The sequence below is a fragment of the Nomascus leucogenys genome, chromosome 3, assembly GCF_006542625.1.
Source record: "Nomascus leucogenys isolate Asia chromosome 3, Asia_NLE_v1, whole genome shotgun sequence".
NCBI classification, from domain to species: domain Eukaryota; kingdom Metazoa; phylum Chordata; class Mammalia; order Primates; family Hylobatidae; genus Nomascus; species Nomascus leucogenys.
In genome coordinates this window covers 129638078-129665236 of record NC_044383.1, presented here as the reverse complement: position 1 = coordinate 129665236, position 27159 = coordinate 129638078, and the positions used below count along the sequence as shown (strand labels likewise).

Below are 27159 nucleotides of genomic sequence, written 5' to 3'. Positions count from 1 at the left end.
AAAATTCAAAATAGTTTTTGGGAGATAGCTGGATGTTGGGGATTATCTATAAAAATAATAAAAGAGCTACCTATAAAAACAATTAGGCAGATACTTTATACCAGATAGTAGGAAACCCTGAAACTTTGAAACCATAGCTCTGAAACCTGAAACTGAAACTTTGAAACTATGGCTTCTCTTGACATAGATATCAAAATTTAAATGAGCTTATTGTTTCACTGTGTGTTTGTCAAATCTTGCAGTGGTTCACAGAGTAATACAGAGTTTGGAAAGAGTCATGTGGAATGTAACGTGTTAGTATTACTAGTGAAAGAAAAAAGACTATTCAGGCACAGGTGTGGTCAGATGAGACAAAGGCACAGGTACTCTGTGGTCTTCCCTCTAATCATGATCTCTCTGGAAGAAGAAGAGAGAAAAAGTAAAATTCTTTCATATTCCAGAAAGGTGTCTCTGCATTTCATTTAAATATCATTAAAAACATACGGGGAAGACTCCATAATTTTTGTTAATGACTCTAATATTATCACATCTTTCAAATGAAAATTCTGAATAATTTTTTTTACAATGGTAACAGATTTCATACGTGGGCTCTACCAAAAAGCATTCTATTTTATAAATTGTCATAAATTTATGAATGTTTATGAAAGAAACACTTCACAACTATATTTTGTCTTACCCATATACTAACTTCTATCCAAGAGGGTATTCAGATGTATAGTAAGATCATATGACACTGATATTTACAAATTAATTTGTTTTTTAAAAAATTGCTCCAACTTAATTAAATGTCATTAAATGTTTGTTGACTTAATTCAACAAACATTTACTACATACACTTACTACAGCCCAAGCACTGTGCTCAATGTTATGGAAAACACAAAGACCAAGAATCCCCACTCTTAAAGCAGTAAGACAACATGAAAAATGATGAGTTGAATTTTGCTACTGTTACAAAAGGCTGGATTCAAGTTTATAAATTACTGGCTTATTTATTGGGTGAGCTCTTAGCCTCAGCTACTTATGTGTAACTTGGGGGAGATTATATTTACTTACAGAGTGACTGCAAGTATTAATCATGTAACGTGTAAACTACCTAACTTGATGCCTAGGACATAATGGACACTCAGAAAAGTAAGGTTCCTTCCTTTTAAGACATTTGACATTTAGCTAAATATGATTTGCCTTTGTTATATATGTTCTTGGTACCTGATTTACAAAAATAGAACTTTGAAGTTGACTTTTTACATATAACATCTTACATCATATATTTTTAATATTTCATGTGAGTTGTTACATTTGGATAGATACAATCTGTGCATGACCCCCAATCTCATAGATGTCATTGAATTCCACTCCTTTCCAAAGCAGGTTCAAGGCCTAGCTCCCTTTCCTTCTTTACTTCATCTGATGATGATGTTTATGAGCAGTGAAAGGTTAGAGGCAAGGAAAGAGAACAGAAATCCTGGACATAGATGACACAGATATTTAATTTCTAAACAATCAAGCACTGATACTTATGGAAGTAAGTATCATGAAATGTACATATTCATGTACATGTGCAGTGGAATTTCATGTACATGAAATGTACATACTTATGGAAGTATCATGCTTGATTGTTTAGAAATTAAATATCTACGTTAAAAGTTACTTACCAAAAGTAACTTTTTGGTAACTTTGCTAGTTACCAAAAATGGCTTCCTATATTTGGAAACAGGAAGTTGAGAAGAACTCCGGAGAGGAAGAATAAGGTAAAAATGGAAAGTGAAACTGCGTATGAAGGGATCTTAACAGTGCATTCCAAATTGGAGTTATCTACCTTGTAACTAGGTATGCCCTGGAGAACCTGAGGTTAATATGATTGGGAAATGCTGCATTCTATATTCCATCTTAGGAATTCACCACAAATATTAGCACCTACAGGAAATTATATGCCAATTCTATCAGCATTTTTTTTTTTTTTTTTTTTTTTTTTTGAGACGGAGTCTCACTCTGTCACCCAGGCTGGAGTGCAATGGTGGTATGGTCTTGGCTCACTGCAACCTCTGCCTCCCGGATTCAAGCGATTCTCCTGCCTCAGGTATCCAAGTAGCTGGGACTACAGGCATGTGCCACCACACCTGGCTAATTTTTGTATTTTTAGTAGAGATGGGGGTTTCACTATGTTGGTCAGGCTGGTCTTGAACTCCTGACCTTGTGATCTGCCCACCTTGGCCTCCCCAAGTGCTGAGATCACAGATGTGAGCCACCACGCCCAGCCTCAGCATGTTTCTTAACATGCTAAGAAACCTGTTGAATGCTGTTAAACTCAACAATTCTTAAAATTGCCTGAATGTTAAATTCTTTGTGTGTGGATGTAGAGTGGGGAGTTTATTTAATAACCTATGGAATTAATATGGAATGGCGTATAATTTAGAAAATGTTGATTACTGATTCCTCTTTCTATGACCAAAATGCATTTTTGCTTGTGCTTTATATCTTTTCTAACAGTTGTTCTCGACAGAAGCCATTTGACAAGCATTTCTATTTCATCTTGGTGATACAGAAAAATCACAATTCATTCTGCCTTTGGAAAGATGAGTGGTTGCAAAGAAAGAAACACTGAGAACAAATTTCAGTGATCCTGAAACAAAAGTAAAAACTTCATTTCAGAAACAAAGACTTTGTCCTGCTTCTGCACACTCTTGGGCCATGACTTTCAGTTTACTCTCAGGAGGTCACAGTCACTACGCTATTAGAGTAAAACTAGGAAGAAAATTTAGTCCCACTTTCACAGTACTTTTATGTTTATATATGAACTTATTTTTCCTTTTGGTATTTTTATTTTAAAACAGTTAATTTGGTAATACTAGCATTTTGAAAACAGATGCTCCAAAAAACAGATTATTTATCAAATTTTAACTTTTTGCTTAGAAAAATATCTTTACATGGGCCGGGCACGGTGGCTCACGCCTGTAATCCCAGCGCTTCGGGAGGCCGAGGCGGGTGGATCACGAGGTCAGGAGACTGAGACCATCCTGGCTAACACGGTGAAACCCCGTCTCTACTAAAAATACAAAAATTAGCCGGGCATGGTGGCAGGCGCCTGTAGTCCCAGCTACTTGGGAGGCTGAGGCAGGAGAATGGCGTGAACCCGGGAGGCGGAGCTTGCAGTGAGCCGAGATTGCGCCACTGCACTCCTGGGCGACAGAGCAAGACTCCTTCTCAAAAAAAAAGAAAAAGAAAAATATCTTTACATGAATCCTGGATGCTTCTAAGAATATTTATTTTGTGAAACATAAAATACTAAAATAGCACAATGGGTTTCACAATAAATTCAAAGGAAAATACTGTAATTTGCTTGGTAGTTAATAAAATGTTAAATAGTAATCTTTACAACATAAGGGGCATTTCAGAGGATAAGAATGAGTTTCTTTTTTAATTTAAAAGAAAATCTGTTCTGATTTTTTATCAAGTTTTTTAGAAGAGCTAGCAACATTACATTCCCCTACATCAAGGCTGACAATCCCCTAATTAAAGAATGCACACATAGGTACATATATTAACAATACACGTGCAAATGCATGTGTACATATTATGTACGTGTGTGTGTATATATAACATTAATAAATTTCTAAAAAGTATCATGGTTAACAAAATTATAGATAGTAAGACCAAGATATCATGGAAGTGGAGGATTAGAGGAAACAAAATCTTAATTGCATAAAATAGAGTTTGCAAACATAGTCAAATATTCTAGAAAGCATCCTCTTTCAAAACATACGCATTCTTATTGGATCTCTGCCCCATTAGGTAACCCTTCTGAGTCACCATCTTTAGCTGTTCAGGAACGTTGGCTTGACAACCTGGGCTGCTAAGGTTTTGAACCAGCTTGAAATGAAATGTCTTCGTGCTTACATTTTCTTATGTAACAGCCTGGCCTTTACCCTAATTATTTCAATGCTTAGGAGCATGTTTCTCTTTGCCTGGTCTTGTTTCCATCTATAAAAAAAGATGAAGCATTTGAAAGTTTCCTTTCTCTATACCATCCCATAGGATCTCCCACAGACTGGAGGGAGAAGGGGCAGGAAACCTTTTTAATCCTTTAAGCAGATTAAAAAAGTCACCAGTGAACCAACTACTATGGCTAGTGGGCAACACACAAGGCATTTCAAACCCAGCAATGTCAAAATGGAACTCACTGTCTTTCTCTTAAAACTCATTTTGTGTTCAGTAGTGCAGGACTATTGTCTTAAATTCTCTAACTGGAAACCTCCAGGGTCTCCTTTGACTGCTGCAGTTCTCCCTGCCTCCATATCCACTCGTCGCGCTCTGCTGATGCATATCCAGTGCATCCCCCAACCCCATGCCCATTGCACCACCCACATTAATTTCCAGTTCTACTTCTGAGACAGCCACTTGACTAGTCTCTTTGCTCAGAATTGCTCGCTTTCCCACACTGTCATCCACACCACTTTCAGAGCCACGCTGCTGGAGCATATATTTATTTGTTCATAAAGCAACCTGCTTCAATCTTTTGATGGCTCTCTAAAACGCCAGCATGCATTGTATGTTGCCATATGCCAGCCATTGTACCAAAAGCTTTACAGGAGTTATCTTATTTTCTCTTCATAGCAATCCTATGAGATGGGTACCATTATTGTCACCACTTACCAATGAGAAAATTAAATGCATAGAGTTTCTATTACTTATTCACAGTCACTGGGATGACAGGTGGCAGAGCCAACGTTCACCTAAAATTACCTGATGCTCTCGACTACTCCACTCCAAACCCTTCCTCAGTCTGGCTCCAAATAACTCTCGAGTCTCTTTTGCAGGGAGCTGGCAGACTGTGACCTTCTCCAACTCAATGATTGTACATCAATGGTCAAAAGACTTTGAACCACTGAGCTAGAATGCACGGTGAAGGCTCAGGGGCTCTCAGCAGCTGCCACTTCCCCTCCAAATGAGTGTGGCTCTTTCAACCCACACATGGTAACTGAAATATCTTCATATCAAGTAGGGAAAACCCAACACAATAAATTCTGCAGAACTTTTTTTTTTTTTACAGTACTCTGCACTGTAGAATATGAAATTACATTTCAAAAATTGTGTTTCAGATAAAAATCACACACCAATCAACTTTGCCTCCGAATGTCTTATCACAGTTCATTCACAAGAACCACTTGATGGAGGTAAGGAGGATAGTGGCACTGGCAGAACGCTGATGGTGCTTGTAGTCACAGGTGTGCCATTCTAAAGCACCATCTATTCGACTTGTTACATAACTTCTAAGAAGAAATAGCCATTTGAAAAAAAAAGAAGAAAATGTTAGATATTGCTAAAATTACCCTGACATATTCCACACACACAGTTTGATAAATATTTTATTGTTATTCCAGGAAAAGCTTTTAAAGGAATACAGAAGCCAGCAATTATGGGGAAGGGATGTCTCCTTCTCCGAGATAGTAGGAATGTCAGCTTTTTGATGCTAAGGAGAAAAAGGACAGATGCACAATGCCATGATAGCTGAAATGTACACACACCCACCAAAAGGGCCGGAGTCCCAAGCAGCTCATCTTTCTTTACTTGTTAACAGCAGAAACCATGCACAAATATCCTGATGCGGCGTTCTATGTGACTTGAATAAATGAGGGACATTCAACCTGTGTGGACCCATTGCTGTGCTTCTGCCTGTCAATTATCCAAACTCCCACACAGAAAGCCTTGCTGGAAGAAGGCCTGGCTCCTTGAAACTAATGATCCAGTTGTCAGTATGAGTGCCCAGCTCTAAACTACTAGCTCTGAAATCCAGGGCCTCAACCCATTTCTGATTAGAAAAATTTGGGTAAATACTCAACATCGTTATCTTCTTTAAATTAAATTGGAGAAACTGTAGTGCTCCAAGTTATTTCAGATTTTTCAGATTTTGTTTTTGCCACCTACCAGTTCTATCTTAAATGTTTCCCTTACAGTCAATATAATGTATTGAAATGTGTGTATGTAATGGATGTTTACATTTTCCTCCTGTAAGAGAGGCTGCTTACCTCATCAAAAAATTACCATGAAAAGTGATCACTGACAGCCAATTATAAGCCATTATAAGAAACATGCTATTTCTGAAACATTCAAATTATGTGATTTAAAACCTGTTATTCTATTCAAAGGTATGTATGGCTATATTTGAGATTACACCTAAAATTTGAAATGATATAGAAATTGCTACTTTACAAGCCAGTCTCCACAGTGCTTAAATCATCTTAAACTCATCAAGAGCAGAGGTATTTCATTAATTGCATTTAATAACATAACTAAAGATTGTGAAAACATCCCCCAAAGCTCTAGTTACCCAAAAAGAAAAATAACCCTTAGCATTTTTAAGCCTACATAAAGTCTGCCACAGAAGTTTCTTTCCTTTTTTTAATGGCCTTTAAATAAATATATGAGTCAGTTTAAAAAGGCATTTACTTGAATTAAAGTGATCATTCCGCCAGAATGTCAGTATAATAAATTGTGGGTGGCAGAAGTTTTAAATGAGGCTAAATTAGAGATTCTAAGTTTATTTATTTAATTTTTACTCACTCTACTGCTGTAATTAGAGAAGCTTTTGGTTGATCTTCAAATTGTGCCTTGTCATGGAATACCATACCTACCTGCTTTTATGACAAGCCCTATAGTACATTTTTTTAATGACCAGAATGGGGGTATAATCCATATACATGCATCCAGCTTCCCTCCTGCTGCTACTACACACACATCCTTACACTTGTTTCATTTCTTCCACCACCCTAACATTTTCATCCCTGATATTATACTGTTCCACTTTATTTCAATATCTTCAATGGCAATGACCAAATAATGTTAGTCACAGAGTTTTGTTCCTGGTAAGCTATTTCATAAAAGAACCTAATACACGCTGACTTTAAAATCTCTGCTAGCCTATGCTACCTGCGCCGAGGACTGAACTAGCTCAATTTCATAAACAAATATGTTTCACCATCAATGGGTGGTCTTGTAGTGTCGAATGTGTTTTAAATGATGTAACCTCTTAGAAGAGCTGACTGTGTCTCAAGGCATGGGAAGCATCACCTTCAAGCTGATACCAGCTGCGTAACTGAACTAATGAGCTTCAGGAGACAGACAATCCATAACACAGCTGGGAGAATTCTGCTTGAGTGCCAACAACACTGAAATGGGGCATGATCTCACAGTATATCTCCCCTAAAAGTGCAATACAGCAAAGTAAAAAGAAAAAAGTTCCATCTGACAATTTTATGCTAATTATTTAATTGACATTAACATACTTCAACCATCATGTTTGTCTAGTTATCAAGTAAAGATATTAAAAATAAATACATTTTTAAAGGTTCACAATTGTCCACTAATGTCTCTATTCTGAAATTAAAATATCAGAGGCTATCGAAACATTTTCGACATTGCATCCTAACGTGAAGATGAAAGCATCAGACCAAACAGCTCTTATGCTGTTACACTGTGCATATTGTAATATTTATACAGAATTTTTGCTCAGCTCATTAACTTAATTCCATCTACCTTGTGCCATCCCTTAGTAATAGTTTTTTCACTAACTGTATGCATTTTCCACCCACCGCTCTGAGCACAAAAGAATCAAACACTACACTTGCTTCAGCCTAAATAAAATAGCAGTAGTCTTCACAAAAGGTGAATTTGGAATACAATCTGCATTCCAAGTTCCTAAACTTCAAAGTAAACACTAATTGTCTTGTGGACAATGCATCGAGGCTCACATATTACAAGCGTCTCAGTCTTGAACATTTAAGTGCAAAACGAGAGCAACAAATAGGCAAACCTTCCGCAGCAAAGGATGCAGGCTGCAAAGGAAGCCAGCAGCTATGAAGAATTCATGCTTGTTTTACCCACCGGCGTTGTCCATGTCTCAGGAGTGGCGAGGCGAGTTCTGTAGCCTGGCAGCCGGGGAGCCCTGGCTCTTCTGACTACCGAAGCACCCTGTCCTTCTGCTGATTATCAGCCCTTGCTGGCACACTGAGCATACTTCATGCACTGTCTGCAGGAGACACCGCCAGGAAATTTATATCTCCAAGGATGACAAACAGCCATTAGCTCCATTACAGGCTGATTAAGAGAGACTGAGCCTATCAAGTGGGTACTTGAATCCCCTGGGGTTTCCACCTCTGCTGTAAGCTAAGGAGGGGGAAAAAATCACTGCAATGTTGAATGTGTTGCACATTTCAGGAAAAAAAGTGCACATGCTACGCAAAACACAGAGCTTTCCAAAAGATGCCAGGGCAAACAGGAGCAGGAAGAGGCACTGAGCATGAAAAGGTAAAAAGGAATATTTAAAAATACAATACATTATCCTTTCCTTGGGGTTAGACTAAATATGGTTCAGCCTTTATCATTGACATCACTGAATGACTGGGCAACTTTTCAATTTAAAATTTTAAAGCGTTTTGGTTGTTGTTGGGGGAGGAGGCAGGGAGTAGCAGATAAAACATTGAAAAATAAAGACTATCTTTAATATCTCTGTTCCAAATAAATATTACGAAGTTGAGTATTGCCCTTCCATTTTAGTTATGTTCATCATGACTAGTTCTTCTATTTCTGATCAGAATTTCTGCTCACCTATCCTAACAGAGAAATTCAAAGTATTTTCACCAAATGTCACTAATAATACAAGAAAGAACTGTCAAAAGAGGTTAGGGGATTCTACAGACTGTTATAATCTGTGGCTAAAGAAATGTGAAGATCAGGAAAGACTGACTAACACAGGAAGGCCCTACTTCCCTTCTTTCCTTTAATTTGGCTGTGTAAAGATGACACTCAAAGACACCCAAAACTGCTTACGCTGTCAGGACACAAGGGTGAGCACAGTGCTGGAGAAATCAGGTGCCAGGCCTCGTGGCTGTCATGACATTAGATGCTGAGGACAGCGCAACTGTTTTCTCAAATATAGTACAAAGATTTACAATGACCTCATAGGACCTACGATGAAATGAATCCACAGTGTAGTTAGGCTCTCCAGGTCTTTTATACAGACAGAGTTTTAAAAAACAGTTCATAGTGTTATATCCCCAGAGTTGCTAAATTTGAAAGGCAATTTGTTTATTAAGCATTTCTTTATGCCATTGGAATTCCTAGTGACACACCAATTGCAAATTATTTATAGTCTAGTTTCCCATTGTAACAGCTTCTAGATTTAAGTATTTTTGTTTTTAATGTAACTTCAGGATTTCCTATAGATATGAGGTTCTTTTATTGTTTAAACAAAACACTTTGTTTACGTCAGTGATAGTTCAGAAATTTTTTCCTCAAATAAATGCTGAATTTCTCAGTGATTTTTAACCTGAGATTTTTAACCCTGTCATTTCAATTCTGTCACACAATTTTAAAGGTATATCTCTATGAATTTTAAAAAAATCATCTTTATATGTTTTTTTAAAATTTGCTTGGATCCCGTAAGACTGAAATCACTGTGGTTTCTATACCTCATCTACTTGCCCTGATTAAGACCTGCTAACTACCCAGAATGAGTGTTATAAGCTCAAAATCTAGGACAAACTAACTATTTTTAAGAAAAAAGAAGAGGAGATAACAGGGAAATAAAGGTAACAGAGAGAGAAGATACATCATCAAGGCTGAGATGTGGGTAAAGAGCAGCTAAGAAGTCTCATCTATTGGCAGTGCCTATTGCCTAATACGAATATATTTATATTAGCTTTGTCCACAGCTCAAAATGTGACTCTCAGTTATTTTTATTAATACTGTTAGTCCTTAAATGACAAATGGATTATGTTCCAAAAGTTCATTTTATTGGTCGTTCGAAACACTCTTTTTTTTTTCATAAATACTGACTGGCTTCCAAGGCCAGCCCATTAAGCACTCCCTAATTCACAATGCGATTTATATAAAATCTGATCTTTACTCACAAGTCTAAAATCCAGAAAGTTTTAAAAATATTGTTGTTTTTGGTAAGTTTCACTCCAAAATGCATTTAGTGTCATAACTTGAAGTGATGTGATGCTATTAAAAATCTTTACTTATTCCACTCAGAGAAAATAATCATGTTTGCTACAGAAATGTTTAATATTATAGGTTCTAAGAATCTTCCCAGATCCTGCTAGGAGTGATTCATAATAAGTAGCATATGTTTTCTATTACCTTTCTAAAATAAAATTCTGAATTCTGAAACACAACTGACTCCACGGGTTTCAGTTGAAGGACTGTGGTCCTTCAGTCCATTTTTGCAATTTAAAATGGTAGATGACAAGTGTTTGTGGTGATGGATGTGTTAATTAGCTGGATTTAATCATCCCACATTGTACACATATGTCATAATATCACATCATACCCCATAAATATATACAGTTAGAATTTGTCAATTTACAATAAAATAAAATGGCAGAAAATAATCCTTAATACTATTTTGTCACAGGATTCCCTTAGGTATTTAGGAACTTACCACCTCCCTCCCTTGCCTGTAAATACTCAGACATCTCCACTAAGAGATAAACAAGAAATGGGCAACATAGAAAAATGTCTAGAAATCAGAAAATTAAGGTTGAGTGTCCATTATAAATTAAGCCCTGTTCAAAAACTGCATTCATTGCCAAGGACTTAACTGCTTCCCATTTCTCTGTATTGGTAAATGGCTCCACCACTGCCCCTCCTCTGTCCCTCCCCAGCATCAGAGGAAGGGCAATGCAACCGTGAAAAAGCACAGTAAGTGGACCATTTTCCTCAAGCTCCAGGGAGAATCCACTCCCTCCCTTGATTTAATTCACACCCACAATTAATATGCTGTAGCTGGGGAATGCCTGGTTATAAAATGTTCACCAGGCCCTTTCCAATGGCCCCAGAGATGCCGTGGGCATGGTAGAGGCTTCGATAAGCCTAATGTTCTCCGTTATGTTTCTAAATATGGGGTTCATTCCCATTTTTATTAACCTTCCCATAAGTACATACTCAGCTTGCCTAGAGTTCGACAAACTTGTTTGAGGCTGGGGTAATTTGGAGCACCTGCATCCAAGTACCTTCAGTGTGATCCCACCTTCGAAAGAAGGACACAACCCCTCACTGTCTGGGTTTTTTAAGAGAGTGTTTGCCTGGGGTTGGTTGTATGATGTTTGGGACGCTGGGCCTGCCTGGCTGAGGTGGCAACAGCAAGGCTGCTGTGGGGCCCTGAGTCTTCGAATGCATCACCAAGCACATCTTTCTACAAAAATAAAAACAAACCCTATTAGCAACTGTCTCAGTTTTAACAAAGAAGATGATGTTTTGGCTTCCTATAAAAGTTCTGCTTACTTTTCTTTTTTTTCTCTTTTATTTTTTTGAGACGGAGTCTCGTTCTGTTGCCTAGGCTGGAGTGCAGTGGCACAATCTTGGCTCACTGCAACCTCCACCTCCTGGGTTCAAGCAATTCTTATGCCTCAGCCTCGTGAGTAGCTGGGATTACAGGTGCTCACCACCACACCTGGCTAATTTTTGTATTTTCAGTAGAGATGGGTTTCACCATGTTGATCAGGCTGGTCTTGAACTCCTGACCGCAGGTGATCCACCCGCCTCTGCCTCCCAAAGTGCTGGGATTACAGGCATGAGCCAGTGCACTGGGTCACATTACTTCTTAACTTTCCTAGCAGAAGCTCTCACTTATTGGAAGCACAGAGAAGAACTGATGACAATAGGTGGCAATAATATTCTGCCTTTCCTAACTGAAATTCGAGCCCGGGGGGATAAAGTCCAGTTCAGCTGGATTCTATGGAGAAAAAGAGCAGAAACACCACTCCAAGGGGCAGAGGGACTCCAAAATCACAGGCTAAAAAGAATATAGTTTTACTTTTAGATGATGGATTCGGATCCTTTCTTATAAACTCAGGCTCTGTTTCTCAGGATGGAGGAGTAAAAGAGTGAACTGCCGACATAATTAGATTGCTTGGTCCAGTAGATCTCTTGGATACTCAAATGGGCCTATCTGACTATCTCAACCTTTTGAGTTTCTGATTCATCCAAAGAAATAAAGAAGTGCCAGAATATTGACTACCAATGAGAAAGCTTGCTCCCTGTTCATTTTGGAACAGATTCTACTGAAAGTCTCTTCTTTTCTTTCTTTTTTTTTTTTTTTTAATCAGAGTCTTGCTCTGTCACCAGGCTGGAGTGCAGTGGCATGATCTCGGCTCACTGCAACCTCTGCCTCCAGGGTTCAAGTGATTCTCGAGCCTCAGTTCCCAGGTAGCTGGGGTTACAGGCACCTGTCGCCATGCCCAGCTAATTTTTTGTATTTTTAGTAGAGACAGTGTTTCGCCATGTTGGCCAGATTGTCTTGAACTCCTGACCTCAAGTGATCCACCCACCTCGGTCTCCCACAGTGCTGGGATTACAGGCATGAGCCACCCCAACCAGCTGAAAATCTCTTCTAAAAACATTTGAGCCACTGCTTTTACAAATACAGCTATCAAATAGTTTTGACAAGCAAAATGCTTGGATATATAACTCTCCAAGGTACTAAACCAAATCCCTGAACTATTAACCAAAAACAGTTGATAGGAGAAAGTTTTGCAACAGATAGTATTTCCAGGAAGATCTGGGCAAGAAACATTATACATTTATCCAATGTTCTACTATGTGGATTTTAGGCCAATGCTTACTTGACATGACTATGTTTTCTATTGTGCCTAACTATTCTCCTTTTGAGGTTTCTCTTCTGATTTAAAGTATGGGGAGGGGTCTCCTGAATTTCTTGATAACATTTGCTTCTCTTCCCTTATTCATGGTCCTTGGAGTGTGCCTGATACCTCTTTTTTTTCTTTTTTTTTTTTTGAGGCAGAGCAACATACACTGCTCCTTGGCTATAATTTTTTTTCCCTGTTGTATTCAAAGTTGAGCCCAATCCCTCTCCCCAGCTGCAAAATCCCATGGCAGTTGTCCCTATACCTATTGCAATGGTCCCAAATAAAACCTGCCTTACTGTGCTTTAACAAGTGTCATCGAATAATTTTTTAACAGCAAATTGTTGGAGGTAAAGACATTTCAATTAGTTTAGTTACTTCCACGTAATTTTTTTTTTTTTTTTTTTTTTGAGACAGAGTCTTGCTCTTGTCACCCAGGCTAGAGTGCCGTGGTGCAATCTTGGCTCACTGCAGCCTCCGCCTCATGGATTCTAGCAGTTCTCCTGCCTCAGCCTCCCGAGTAGCTGGGATTACAGGCACACGCCACCATGCCTGGCTAGTTTTTGTATTTTTAGTAGAGACGGGGTTTTGCCATGTTGGCCAGGCTGGTCTCAAACTCCTGACCACGGGTGACCTGCCCACCTTGGCCTCCCAAAGTGCTGGGATTACGGGCATGAGCCACTGCGCCTGGCCCACACTTACCCTCTTTAACATCTTAATGCAGAGGCTGTGAAATTTTTCTGCACAGCCAGATTGCCTGGTGTCTGGACCTTACATAAGGCAACACCCATCAGACACAGTCTTCTGACAAGTTTGGACTTTTGGCCAAGGTGGTTTGGTGAATCCACACTTGGACAACACCCCACTGCTCCAAACACATAGCAATGACAGATAAAATATTAAATAGGTAAATCACAGCTAGGCACAAGAAGCTAGTTGACCATTTCTATGAATTAGAAGGGAGCCAAAAGCTGAAGGCTGTGGGTGAGGTTTCTGCAGTGTCCTGCTGTACCCAAGGGACAAAAGCAGAGATGAAGGCCAGGTGCGCAGCTCCTATGTAGTGATGGCTCTAAAAGAGCTCCACATGAGAAAGGAGCAGTCAGAGCCAGGCTCTGCTTGAATGGAGAGTCCTGGCTCAAGAAATGAGGTTGGAAAAACAAATGGCTGATGCCTTAGTTCCAGGAGCCATGGCTTTATAAAGCCTTGAGGGTCTGGGAGAGGATAAGTCTTCATAATCAATAATTAACTAAGCTTCACGTGGGTCCCTAAATACTGGATCGGCAATATGCCCTCAAAATTGAGCAGAAACTTCCTCAAGATGTCATTAGAAAACCTGACTAGATGGGAAGGTTAGAGGGACAAGGTGGAGATGACTTCAAAACCATAAAACTATTAGGGAGGGGGACAGAGAGAGTGAAAACAAAACTAAAGGAACTAGCGTTAGGTAGCACAATGAGGTGACTATAGTTAACAATCATATTTTATATTTCAAAATAACTAAAAGAGTGGAATTGGAATGTTCCTAACATAAAAAATGATAAATGCTTGAGGCAATGAATATCTCCATTACCTTGATTTGGTCATTACAAGTTGTATGATTGCATCAAAATATCAGATGTAACCCATATGTATAACTATTATGTATCAATAATAATTAAAAATTAAAAAAATTTAAAACAAACAAGCAAACAAACAAAAAAGACCTTCCACTGAAAAGGAAGGCATGAGTTGAATTCCAAAATATTTTAAGACTGCTAATACATAAAAAGCCTGGGAATGTATTTCTCTTACAGTAACAATGCAGAAGAATGAGAGAAAACAAAGGACCATCTGGGACCCAGGAGTCCACACAGATGGCACTTACTCAGCAATGAATCTCAAAGTGAACGCCCTGGTGGCTGGAAAACTAAAAAGCCTATCTCCGTGAAAGGCATAAAAGGAACTCTGCCAAAGTCAGAGAGAGAGGGTTCCCCAATATGTGAAATATGTTTAGCTTTTCTAATAAAACCAGTTGACCCAAGAGTGCCTAGGAAGCAAATTCTGACATATAAATGAGATTTCCTAGGTGTCAGTCTAGTGTGCCTTAGCCCAGCATTGTACTCCTACAAAAACCTGCAAGCAGCCCTCTGAGAAGGAGGCTCAACATTGGCCTGGCCCTGCAAAAACATGTTGGGGAAGCTCTGGCCATTGCAGTGAAAATCAATTCATTAGACACTTTGACCAGCAACCTGTACAGATCTAAAGGCCATCCCAAGAAGGCCTTTTTTTTTCCAGAAGATTCTGATTTTCTCAAAGAAGATTCTGGGCTTTCTTCCTTTTCCTCCAGAATTGGAACCCAGAACTGACACCTGTATCTGAGTCTCAGGCCAGAGACCACAGCTTTCATTTTTTGAACATTGACTATTTACCAGGCACGGTGCCTAATACTTTCTTTATGCATTTATTTCATTTAAACATAACAGCAAGAATGAGTTTGGTATTATTATTATTCCCATTTTATAGATGAAGAAACTAAGGCTTGGAGAGGTTAAGAAATGTGCCTCAAGATGCACAAACGATAGATCTGGATTCAAATTCAGGTCTTTCGTGTTGTAGCATGTTTATGTGTCATCTCTTCATTCTACAATATTTACCAGGAATGGCCAGGCTCAATGTATAGGCCCAACTTCTTTTTATAGAATCTTATTTTATTGAACTTCTGCTTTCAATGCAAAAGCATAATTTCTTTTAAAGCTTCAGGCTTCTGTCTCAATTTGACTAATGAAATGTTTAAAGCTATTCTTTTGCCTTGGCAAAACAAAACAAAACTAAACTAAACAATCACTTCGCCTTCAATAGCACTCAATAGTCTTGGTATGAAAATAAACATGGTAGAATTTCTGCCTGTAAAAGGCATTGAGATACAGGCTTCTTTCTAAATTCCAGGAGATGGCTGCATTTAAAAATTATTCCTGAAGGAAGACTAAATTATAAATCTGTAAATCAAAGCAGAAGGATATATGCTTACCATTATTTAGCTCAATCTATTTATCACTTCAAGGATTTTTAAAAATAGTTTTTAAGAACTTTACATATACTTTATTATGGCCAATGCTCAAAAAATTATTGAGTTGGCAGCAATGCCACCAGGTCACTGGAATGCAGAGGAAGGCATCTGTTTGACATGGTGCTGACTATTGGCAAAAAAGGGCTTCTGACCATATCGATCAGCCAAAAGGGTAGCCTGTTGCTTAAAGGGCAGTTACAGCTGCTTATGGATGAATCTATTGTTACAAAACCAGCAAACAAAGGAAAAAACTGGTTCAGAGAAGCTGCTCCAGGAATATACAGCTTGCACAAGTTCTCTCCGCAAGCCACCAGTTAGTTGGAAGTACGATGAGTACCCATCCTAACAACACAGCAAGTTCCCCTCCAATGATGTGGCTGGCAGGCTCATGCCGGCCGGACTGGGGACAGCCTGCTATCCATACTCAAAAAGGTGATTCTCTCTAGTAGACTTTAAGAAAGGGTCAGACTACTGTTTTCTCAGATTAGAATCATGAGCTGCCAACTGGTAGTCTAATCAAATCCACCTCACTGACATGATCATTTGGCCAGGCCAAACCTTGAAAGCTTTAGACAAGGCATCTGCTCTGAGTTTGCCAAAGTTTCCGCCACTCTCAATTGTCTCACATTGAGCTACACACACTTACATGGCCTGCCTGGCTCCTGAAAGTATTTGTGCCCAAGTCAGCAAAATGGACTGCTGACCTCTCAAATCCCTTGCAGACTCATGATTCTATAAAGAAAGGGTGGTATATCTTAATACAGCATAGAAAGGGGGAAAGGTATAGGCTGGATCTTAATGAGCTGTTCTTATAGGCTAGCAAGGGAAGCACCCTTTGCAACTCAAAAAATTTCCTCCATAGGCTGTTTGGGATTCATCAAACAAGTATTCTAGGCTCGCTTGACTTAAATTTAAATTAATAAGCATTTCTTTAGTAATAAGACATTTGTTAAGTTGGGTTACTTCTTATCAAACGTCTATTGATGGCGTCCATGAAAGACGTAGAAATCTTGTCAAGGTCTTCCTCACAGCTCCCAGAACACTACTGAGTGCTCAACAATTGTTTCTAGAATGAATACATGACCAGATAAGTGATGGATGAATCAATAAACGGTGTGGTCCAGGCAGAGCCAAAATTCCTAAAAATGCCTAAAAAGCATGTGTTACTTTTTTCTCTCATGAATCAATTTCTGCCTGATCTCCTTAAATAGGCTAATGAAAGTTTAGTTTTCTCCTATGAAAGTATACTTGCCATCTAGTAGTTTTATTTTTTTAAAGGGTATTAACACATAGGCTTTAGATTAATTGAGAGAATGATTCTTTTTCACCATTCTGCTTTTATCTCCTTATCCAGGCCTTCATTGAAAAAAGAATTGGAGGTGACCCCAATCTTTTAGAGCCCATCCTCTAATTGAACTTATTAATAAGCAACATCATTCCTTGTCCATCTATATTTTGCATCAATCCTAAGATCGGCTTAGGACACCTAGAGCAAAGCGCTGAGTACCCCGTGGGTCATCAATAAATGCCTGACTGATTTAACTGGGGACTGAGCTCTCTGACTCCTCCCACTACCATCATTGTTCTAAAAGAGTCAGGGGTGAGATGCTAAGTTTAATTACAAAGGACTAATCTACTATGTTTACTATTCACGCCACTAAACCTGGAACAGGTAACAGAAAGCATCAATGCCAGCCATTTAAATGGCTCTAGATGGACTTGTTAGGACCACAGCAAACACTTAGCTAGTCTTTGAGACATGAGGTCTAGTGATTCCTCCAAGGGGGTTAGAGAAGATTCCTAGGAGCCATAAAAAAAGGAGATAAAACATCTGCATCTGATATGAAGGACAAAGCCAGGAAAGGCACTGGATAACAGTCAAGGTTAACCAGTTTCTAACATAACCACAGGGACGTGGGCCAGGAAGGGGAAGCCATGTGGTTGTTTTTAGAGAAGTGCTTTGCCATCAGATGACTGCGATCCCTCCCTGGCTCACACTTCTGCTTTTACTTTCCTTTCCTATTATCTTTTCATCAGTATTAGTTTCCTGTTGCTACTGTAACAAATTACCACCAATTTAATGGCTTAAAACAGCCCAAATCTACTCTGATGGTTCTGGGTCAGAAATCCAAAATTAGTCTTCTAGGGCTCAAATCAAGGTGTTCTGAAGGGCTGCATTCCTCTGGAGGCTCTGGCTTGGTCTCTTCCACCTCCTAGGCTCAGTTGCATTCTTTGGTTACAGCCTCATTGCTCCAAAATTTGTCTTCATCGTCACATTGCCTTCTCCTCTTTTGACCTTCTTGTCCCTCTTATAAGGAATCCTGTGATTACACTGAGCCCAACCAAATAATGTAGGATCATTTCTCCCAGGATCATAAAGTGAACATCCTTAACGTCTTCATATCTGCAAAGTCCCTTTTGCCATGTAAAGTAACATATTCACAGGTTTAAGGGGTTAAGATGTGGTTCATTTTTGGGGGGTGCGGGGGGCATTCTTTGACCTACTATATCATCACTGTCTTAACAAACTACATGTCATCAAGTCATCTTAATTAAAGTTCCCTCTCCCCAGGAACAGGCTCAGAAACAGCCAAAGCCCCCACCACTACTTCCACAGGTGCATCTGAAGTCTTGCATGCTGAGTAACAGGTAGAAAATATGGCAGGTGGTAGGAGGAGCATCAGGAAGGGCACCAGTGATGGGCTTTGAGCAGGTAATGAAAGAGCATTTCTCAGGATAAAATGGTAGAGAAATTATAAAAAAGAATGTCAATATAATGGACCTGGGGGATTTCCAATAATCTAGCTCTGTATGGCATTCCAAAGCCTGGGTCCAGCATGTTCAGTGGCTTAAATGAAAAACTGTTTAGGTCAATGCTGAATAAAGACTTTAAAAACTTCTATGCTAGAACACAAATGGAACCATGTATTGTTTGAAGGGGGAATCAAATCTCCTTAATCCTTTTATCACTGGCTCCCATCAGGAAAAACAGATAGCAGAAGAGGAATCCAAGAGTCCAGGACAAATTACAACCGAACTCTGCAAAGATGACATATGTAATACACTTTATTCCAAACATGTTTGCTCACATTTGGCATGTGGGTTGTAGAGAGTAGGGATTTCACTTTATTTTTAGGATGGTCTGTGGGTAGAGGATGATATTCACCTTGAATAAAAGAAATCACATTTAACCATTTAATGAAAATGCATGAGGTCTTTACTACTTACCTGGAAGCCAGTATTATGTTTCCATACAACTGCTCAAGGCAAAAAAGCAAAACCACTGAGATACCCTAGACCACCTCAATATTCCTTCAAGGAAGGGACAGCAAGCAGCTCATGAATGGTTTGTCTTTCCTTTCTTGGAGGCTAGGTTGAGCAACTATCTTCCTGGAAGTCATTCCTGTCCCTCCCTACAATGGGTTTTCCCGAGAGAATGTGTTCTTCCACAGTGTGGAGCGTGAGAACACAGAGGGGAAAATACACGCCAAGTGTAGAAAGATCCAGAGTATAGAGCAGAAGAATGTGACCTTGATATGCATACTGGGAGCAGAAACGTAGGAGGGAAGGAGGCAGGAGGGCTGTGCTGGCAGCAATAGAGCTGTTGCAAGACACAGGCAGAAGGCAGATGGGGCTGCTGGCCAGCAAGTAAGTTCACAGGACTTTCAGCAAGGGCTGCAGAGCCCTAGCAACAGCCTCAGAGTTGGATGCCATGATTCTTTTTATTTTTATTTTTATTTTTTTTTGAGATGAGGTCTCACTCTGTTACTCAAGCTGGAATGCTGTGGCATGATCACAGTTCACTGCAACCTCAAACTCCTGGGCTTAAGTGATCCTCCTGCCTTAGCCTCCCAAGTAGATTGGACTACTGTCACATACCACCACAGCCAGCTAACTTTCTTATTTTTAGTAAAATGGGGTCTCACTATGTTGCCCAGGCTGATCTCAAACTACTAGGCTCACGTGATCCTCCCACCTTGGCATCCCATAGTGCTGGGATTACAGGCATGAGCCACAGTGCCTGGCCTGATGCTGTGATTCTTACACAGAGTTTTGGTGTTTTCAAAAACATTCACTTGCTGAAAACCTACTATATTATCCACTCAAAAACACTGGATGTTAAGCTTTTATTACTGATACTCTGCTAACAATCTGGGGATACAAATATAAGTAAGAGTGTCTCTCCTAATGCAGTTCAGGCAAATGTGAGTCTCAGTAACAAGACTACCACCAAGAAATAAACCTTCTAAGAAAGGATGACCCGCTTAGTTAGCCGCTCCCAACTTGGAAAACAGAACATACGCTAAAAAGACACCAAATGAAGACCTAGAGGAATAAAGGGACTCACAGATCTGGCTTGCTGGGGACAAGAAAAGTATTTTCCATGGCCAGTTTTGCAGGCCTGAGGATCAAGATTCAATTAACATGTGGATAGTGCTATAAAATATCTGTAATTCATTTGAGATAGTTAAATTACTTAATAAGCATAATGATTAGTAAATTATCTAAATTTATAGAATCTCCACCAACTGAATCATTCTTAAGTATTCTTTTATTCTTTAAAGTACTATTTTAAGAGCCTCCAGTAGATAGTGCTTATACGAGAAATAGTTTGAACCATAGAAAAACTAAAAAGGAACAAACTTTTCCCTAAGTGACTCTACCTATAACCCACCCAACTCAGTAGACAGGAAGGGAGAAGGAAAAGGTTAAAGGATTAATGTTAAAATAGCACCATCAGCATGTAATGATTCACCAGCGTGTTTATCTTTGGAAAGCTAAATTAAGTAGAACATTCTGGTAACATTCTTTATTTTTATTCTAACAGCATTTTTCTCTCTCTTTAAAAACAACAACAAAACCACCTCTAGTCCTCTTCACGAAAGCTTTCACTGGGTACTGGAACTAATGCAGGACTCTGTTCCCTTGAAATTTGGATACAATTTTAAATTTGTCATTTAAAATGTGGCTATTGAAATAAAATACATGGCATGGAACTTCAAGTGAGCATTGGTTTATCAAGACACACCTTATAGCTTGCTCTGTGAAAGTCTGAATTAAAAATATGTTAGCTCATCAGTCATTTGAGTCTGGAAACATTTAAATAATTAAGCTCCAAATGCAGTCAGCACCACAGAATTCTCACGACCCAGGCCTTGCCTGCTGTGCTTCAACAGAATTGAAAAACTCCCCCGGAGCCAAGTAAATGTGGCCCAAATCCCTGCATTTTGGTCGAACTCTGGAAATAAAGTTACCTTTACCGTTAAAAAGCTAGAAAATCAGAAACCTGTCATGTACACTTCTCCCTTTACCTAATTAGCCTTTAGTGTGTCATTTGACATACTTACCTTAGTTCATATATATTTTAGTGCCCATCCTCTAATTGAACTTATTAATAAGCAACATCGTTCCTTGTCCATCTATATTTTGCATCAAATGCGTCACACCTTATGAAGGTGTCTAAATTTGTTCTTACTATAAGAATCTAAAATTGTCTTGCTTCTAAAACCTGGTTTGAAGATGTAACAGAAAAAGACCGATTTTAGGAAGCTGTATGTTATTCATAAAATCATTATGTAACAGTCTTCATTTCAGAGCTTCCCTCAGCTGATGTGTTTATACAAAGGAGCTCTGCTAAAACAAGCTGATTAGAATAAGAGGGCCCCTATGATGTCAAACATCCCCACAGACCTGACTCACCCCACCTGACAGCAACGGCAGCCAGCAATTCTGACCTGGTTAATGAGAGCAAAACAGGGCCAAGCACTTGGTAGCAGCTCCAGCCCAGTCGCTGTAGCTCAGGCTGTTGGTTCCAGATCCATGGACGGCAAACTCTAGAGGAAGCCCATGTGCGGCCGGCTAGGTATAGGCCAAGGCCAGCACTGAGGCAGAAGCCTGGGCTTGCTCCCTGGACCATAATCAAATCAGGGGCATTCCCTACTTCACTTCCCCTCCAGTAGCAGCAATACCCAGTTTTCATTCACTAAAGAAGGAGTGGTGCTTAATCTCCACCAATCATTGTGGATTGTTTCCATATTCTCCCAGGAAACTTACATTGGTTCTCAACACAAGTAATTAGCCTTTAATGGTTTTTCAGGTGAACAGCTGTCAAACACACCATTTTCTTGAACAAATTCATTCCACTGACACTCACTGAGCACTGGCATAAACCAGGCATTGGGCAGAGCGGTAGGGACTCAACAGTGAACAAGACCCTGCTCTGAGATGTCATAGTGTGGTGGGGGGATAATACAAATGCAATGTCAATGGTTTTCATTCATAGTACAGGTCGACTGTCCCTTATTCAAAATGTTTGGGACCAGACATAGTGAGGTCTTTTGGGGATGGGACCCAAGTCTAAACAGAAAATTCATTTATGTTTCATATACGCCTTATACATGTAGCTTGATGGTAATTTTGTTCAACATCTTTTAAGAGTTTTGTGCAAGAAACAAAGTTTGTATAGATTGAACCATCAGAAAACAATAGTAGCACTATTTCATATCGGTTCTCAAAAAGTTTCAGATTTTGGAGCATTTCACATTTCAGATTTTCAGATTAGGGATGCTCGATCTGTAACATGGATAAAAACAGACAAGTGGAATATTCTTTTAAAAAACTAGGGCAACTTTAGAACCTTATCTCCACAGTAGGGACAGCAGAGAAAAAGTATGCATTAGAATATTGTCAAATACAAGAGCATGGAGAAATGGTTGCTATTATCATAGAACTTGAATGTGTTTTTGAAGTGAGATAACATAGAGGAAGGTGTCCAGTACAGGGCCTAACACATTCACCATTTCCCTATAAGCTCCTCATGGGCATTCAATATTTAAATGAATCAATAATTTAATCAGATAATGTAGGAATCATAAACATTTCAGTGATCTACATTTATAGATCTAGCTCTGAATATAAACAAAATTATGAAGAACTTCTATAGGACTTCTACAGATAAAATTAGGTTTTACTTAAATTGCTTAACCAAAGCTTCTATCATTTGGCTTTTGAATGAATTAATACCCATTCAAGATATGAAAAGAATATGTACATTTAACCCCAAAATAAACTTGCTGTGCTGTTACTGCTGAACTAAGAGTCTCTTCTGTAACTATTTGAAGCAGAAATGAAGATACGCCAATAATCTCCAAGAAACATCCTTCCAGTTTCAACTGAGATACCTTTTTTCTAGAAAGTCTTCTCTGGCTTGCCGAGACCAGTTAGACACCCCCTGTGTTTCCTCCTTGAGATCCTGACCTTCCATCACCCTAACACTTACCCACTTACCATAGGACATAGCAACTGTCTGGCCACTGCTCTGCAGCCCCACAGGACTTCCTATGAGGACAGGGCCATAATTTGCTTTGAATTCCCAGCATCTAATACACAACCACACAACCTGATGCCTAGCAGATGTTTAATAAATACCTGTTCAATGAGTTTAGATGTGAAATGGAATTTTTCCTCTCAAGTAGATAATCTCATGGGGGTTCCTTTTGTTTGTTTGTTTGTTTGTTTTTTGAGGCGGGGTCTTGCTCTGTCACCCAGGCTGGAGTGCAGGTGCAGTGGCATGATCTCAGCTTACAATAGTATCGACTTCCCAGGCTCATGCGATCCTTCCACCTCACTCTCACGAGTGGCTGGGATATGTGTCACCATGCCTGGCTATTTTTTTTTATTTTTGGTAGAGACAGGGTTTCGCCATTTTGCAGCCTGGGTCTCAAACTCCTAGGCTCAAGTAATCTGCTCGCCTTGGCCTCCCAAAGTGCTGGGATTACAGGCTTGAGCCACCGTGCCCAGCCTAAGGTAGGGATTCTTAACAATAGCTAATATGTGTAATGTAGACAATGAATTTGGAAGGAATTGGGGATGGAATCCAAGTCTAAGTAGGAAATTCATTTATGCTTCATATATGCATGGCTTTATAGATGAGATGGATGGACAGAGGGAAGGACATTGCTAGGTTAATGGAAAGAGCATAAACAAATGACTGGAAAGAGGATGAGTGACCAAATCAAGGGAATGGCCTCTATAGAGTATTAGTCGATGTGAATAGCGCCCCCTGGAGTACGAGTCCTAGTGTGACTGGGACATCTTCGAATTAGGATTTCCACCCAAGGCTTTGGATGGAAAAATCTCAGTTAATTGGGGTTCCCTACCTCTTCTTATGCTTACCTTTTCCTGAAATTGGGTAAAGCTCTAGAAAACTTACTAAACAATAGTAAACATGCAGGGGATCTGAATGGAGAGGATGGTTCATCTTACCATTGGTGTTATCCAAGCCTGCCCATTACATTTGTAGGGACTGGGGCAAGTGCACAAATGGAAGCCCCCATCCCATATGCCTAAATATTTAAAAGCTGTAAATCAAGCTAGCAAACTATTAGTTACCATATGTTCTATCCTCCAACCTTAACCAATACACCTTCATAATGATCTGGAACATGGTGGCACCGAGAGAGTTGGCTCCTGGCCTGAAGCCCCCACTCTTCAGAGCACGCCCAGGTCTGTCCCATTGTGTCAGAGTCTGCATGCACCTCTCATATCCACAAATGCACTTCTGTCAACACACCCCACAAACAGCCATGCCCAGGCTAACCCTCAGGTCTAGGGAGGCCAGATGTACAATCTGCCTTCAATCTCCTAAAAATAGATCTAGGGAAGTGGCCCAGGAAAACCTCGAAGTGGACAAATTCCCTGTTTGGGCCCGGAACTCTAGGGCCCAAAGTAACCAAAACATGGCATAGGAAAGGATGTCTGGGTTCCAGGTGGCTCCACATTCCCTACCCTGGGAGAGATGGATAATTGGAGCAGGCCAAGGTGGCGCCCAGAGCAGGGAGGCCCCTTATGCCCACATGTCAGTGCAGCATTGGGATCGTCATCTATGGCCACTGGAATTCTCTGAGATGTCCTCAATTCCATTTGGCCTTCACAGCCCTAGGCAAGAGGTTCATGGAGGTCACTGTTGTGTCATGCCTCCTTCCTGAACTCACAGCAGCCTCAGGTCTGCAGCCTCTCTGGGCTGTGTTCATGCTGCTCTTGGAAACATTCTACTACTCTCACATAACCCCAGGCTGGGAAAGGACCACCTGAGTGCCCTCTTGGTCTCATATGCTCTTTCTCTGCTCCTGTGCCAAGCTGTGGAACAGGGAACTTGATGACACTCTCTTTGGCCACCTACCTGGAACACCTAGAAAAAAACAGGAAGTTTCTCTTTCTTTCTCAACATGCTTGATGCAGGGTCATTCCAGAGTGTCCTAAATGTACCCTGGAATGGCCCACCTCCATGCTTATCTCTAAAGAATTCTTCCCAACCTTTTATCTTATGCCTGGCCTACACTTTTGAAATTCAAAAGTCAGGAGCTGATTTCATTGTTCTCTGCCTTCAGCTTTGTCACGTTTTCCCAAGCAAATGAAAGTGGAATGTCTTGGCTGATGGGGCAAAAGGAAGCATCACAAGGCACAAAGAATTACAGAAAAAAAAACCTGTTAATATTTCAAAATATTGTCTCAAATACTTACATAAAATTATCATAAGAAATGCTGTATTTGTATACAAATACAATTCCACTTGGCCAATTGTTGGTAGGATATACACGTTGAGTTTTCATGGTAGTGGGTATGGATTTGTTCTGCTTCATTTGTGGTCTCGGCCAGTCCATCTAGTGACACGCAGCGTGTGCTGGCAAGATTGTCATTGGGATGGGGAATGGACTGAGGCCACACAACAGGACAAAATTAATCCATCCACAGGAAGGCATCATAATAGACCCTTCAATGGAAGGGTCTAGAGGCCTGAACTTCCTTACCATAGAAATTCGGCTATTAAGATAAGGCCTCTTTCTTAGATCTTCAGATATAACATCTAAAACAGCATGTTCCTCAACATAGAGAGATAGAAAGAAAGCCATTGAACTCCTGGAGTGATATTTAAACCTAAAAATTTCACTGAATGGTGTTCGTTTGGTGTTTTCTTCCTTTCTCTTTTTCAATAGCACCCACTTGTGATCGCAAATGCCTAATTACTGTTCAATCTAGGATGCTGTAATTAGCTTTCTAACACTGATCTTACATTAAGTCATGTAAACAGCATGGAGGAGGTGAAATGCTATGTTCCTCTTGATGAGTGTCTTAAAATAACAGACTTAAGCAATCACAGACTGACAGACATTTTCTGCAAAAGCACATTTGAAGTCACAGACTGGCATTCTCCTCTGAACAAGACGAGAAGCTCATTAGGCCTTGCATGAAACGCGGTGATGTTTTTATGAATGTGGGTCCTCCAGCTTCACGGTGGTGAGTTCCTAAAAGTCATCTGCAGCACATGAAAAGTTTTACTGACTGGAAGACCAAATACGGGGAAAATACCAAACTAAAAATCCATTTTATAAAAAGACAGATTTTAATGAACGTAAGACTACCTAAAATTCCAATCTTATGTAAATCAAGTTTATTTTTAAGTAAGTAAAATTTTCTTTTATCACTAAGAACCAGTAAACTAACAAATTTTAAACTCTGCTACCATGAGTTTTAATTGCTGAGCACAGAGTTTTCGTGACTGTAATATTCTGTAATAAATTCAACCTGGGCATGATCATTATATTTTTAGACACATCACTGGGTTAGGTTACATTTTGTTTAGGAATTTGCCATCTACTTTGATAATTGAGATTAGTCTGCCATTTTCCCTTCCCCTATTGTACTTGCCTGGTTCTAGAATGAGCTGGGATGTGTGTCGTCATCTTCTGTAATATGAAATAGTTTGCATAAGATTAGTGCAATGGACTGAATTGTGTCCCCTCCCCTAAATTTATATGTTGAAGCCCTGGCTTCCAGGACCTTGAAATGTGACTGTATTTGGAGACAGCGCCTTTAAAAGATATGATGGTATTTAAATGAGGCTGTTAGAGTGAGCCCCACTCCAATCTGGCTGGTGTTTGTATAGGAAGAGGAAATTTGGACACAGAGACACCAGAAGTGAACACACAGAGAAAAGACCACCTGAGGATACAAGATGGCAGCTGAATTAGTCTGTTCTCGCATTGCAAGAACTACCTGTGACTGAGTAATTTAATAAAGAAAAAAGGTTTCCTTGGCTTATGGTTCCACAGGCTGTACAGGAAGCATGACTGGGGAGGCCTCAGGAAACTTGCAATCATGGCAAAAGGCAAAGAGGAAGCAGGCACGTCTTACATGGCTGGACCAGGAGGAAGACAGCAAAGGGGGAGGTGCCCCACACTTTTAAACAACCAGATATTGTGAGAAGTCACTATCATGAGAACAGCAAGGGGGAAATCCACCCCCATGATCCAATTACCTCCCACCAGACCCCTCCTCCAACACTGGAGATTACAACTGGACATGAGATTCGGGTGGGACACAAATCCAAACCATGTCAGCAGCCATCTGCAAGCCAAGGAGAGATACCTAGGAAGAGACCATACCTGCTAACACCTTGATCTTGGACTTCCA

At 39.9% G+C, this 27159-nt stretch overlaps 1 protein-coding gene across 4 annotated transcripts in view; it reads right to left on the bottom strand.

Annotated features, from left to right (window-relative positions):
- Positions 1–27159, bottom strand: part of PHACTR2 (phosphatase and actin regulator 2) — a 289977-nt gene that overhangs the window by 210757 nt on the left and 52061 nt on the right. For 2 of the 4 annotated variants that reach the window (XM_030809784.1, XM_030809788.1), the window contains exon 1: positions 7879–8226. The exons of the other annotated variants lie outside the window; for them this stretch is intronic. In XM_030809784.1, the coding sequence (XP_030665644.1) occupies positions 7879–7891 (13 nt within the window). In that variant the 5' untranslated portion in view covers positions 7892–8226. Of the gene's footprint in view, positions 1–7878; positions 8227–27159 lie in introns of those variants that run through there. 4 annotated transcript variants of the gene reach the window in all.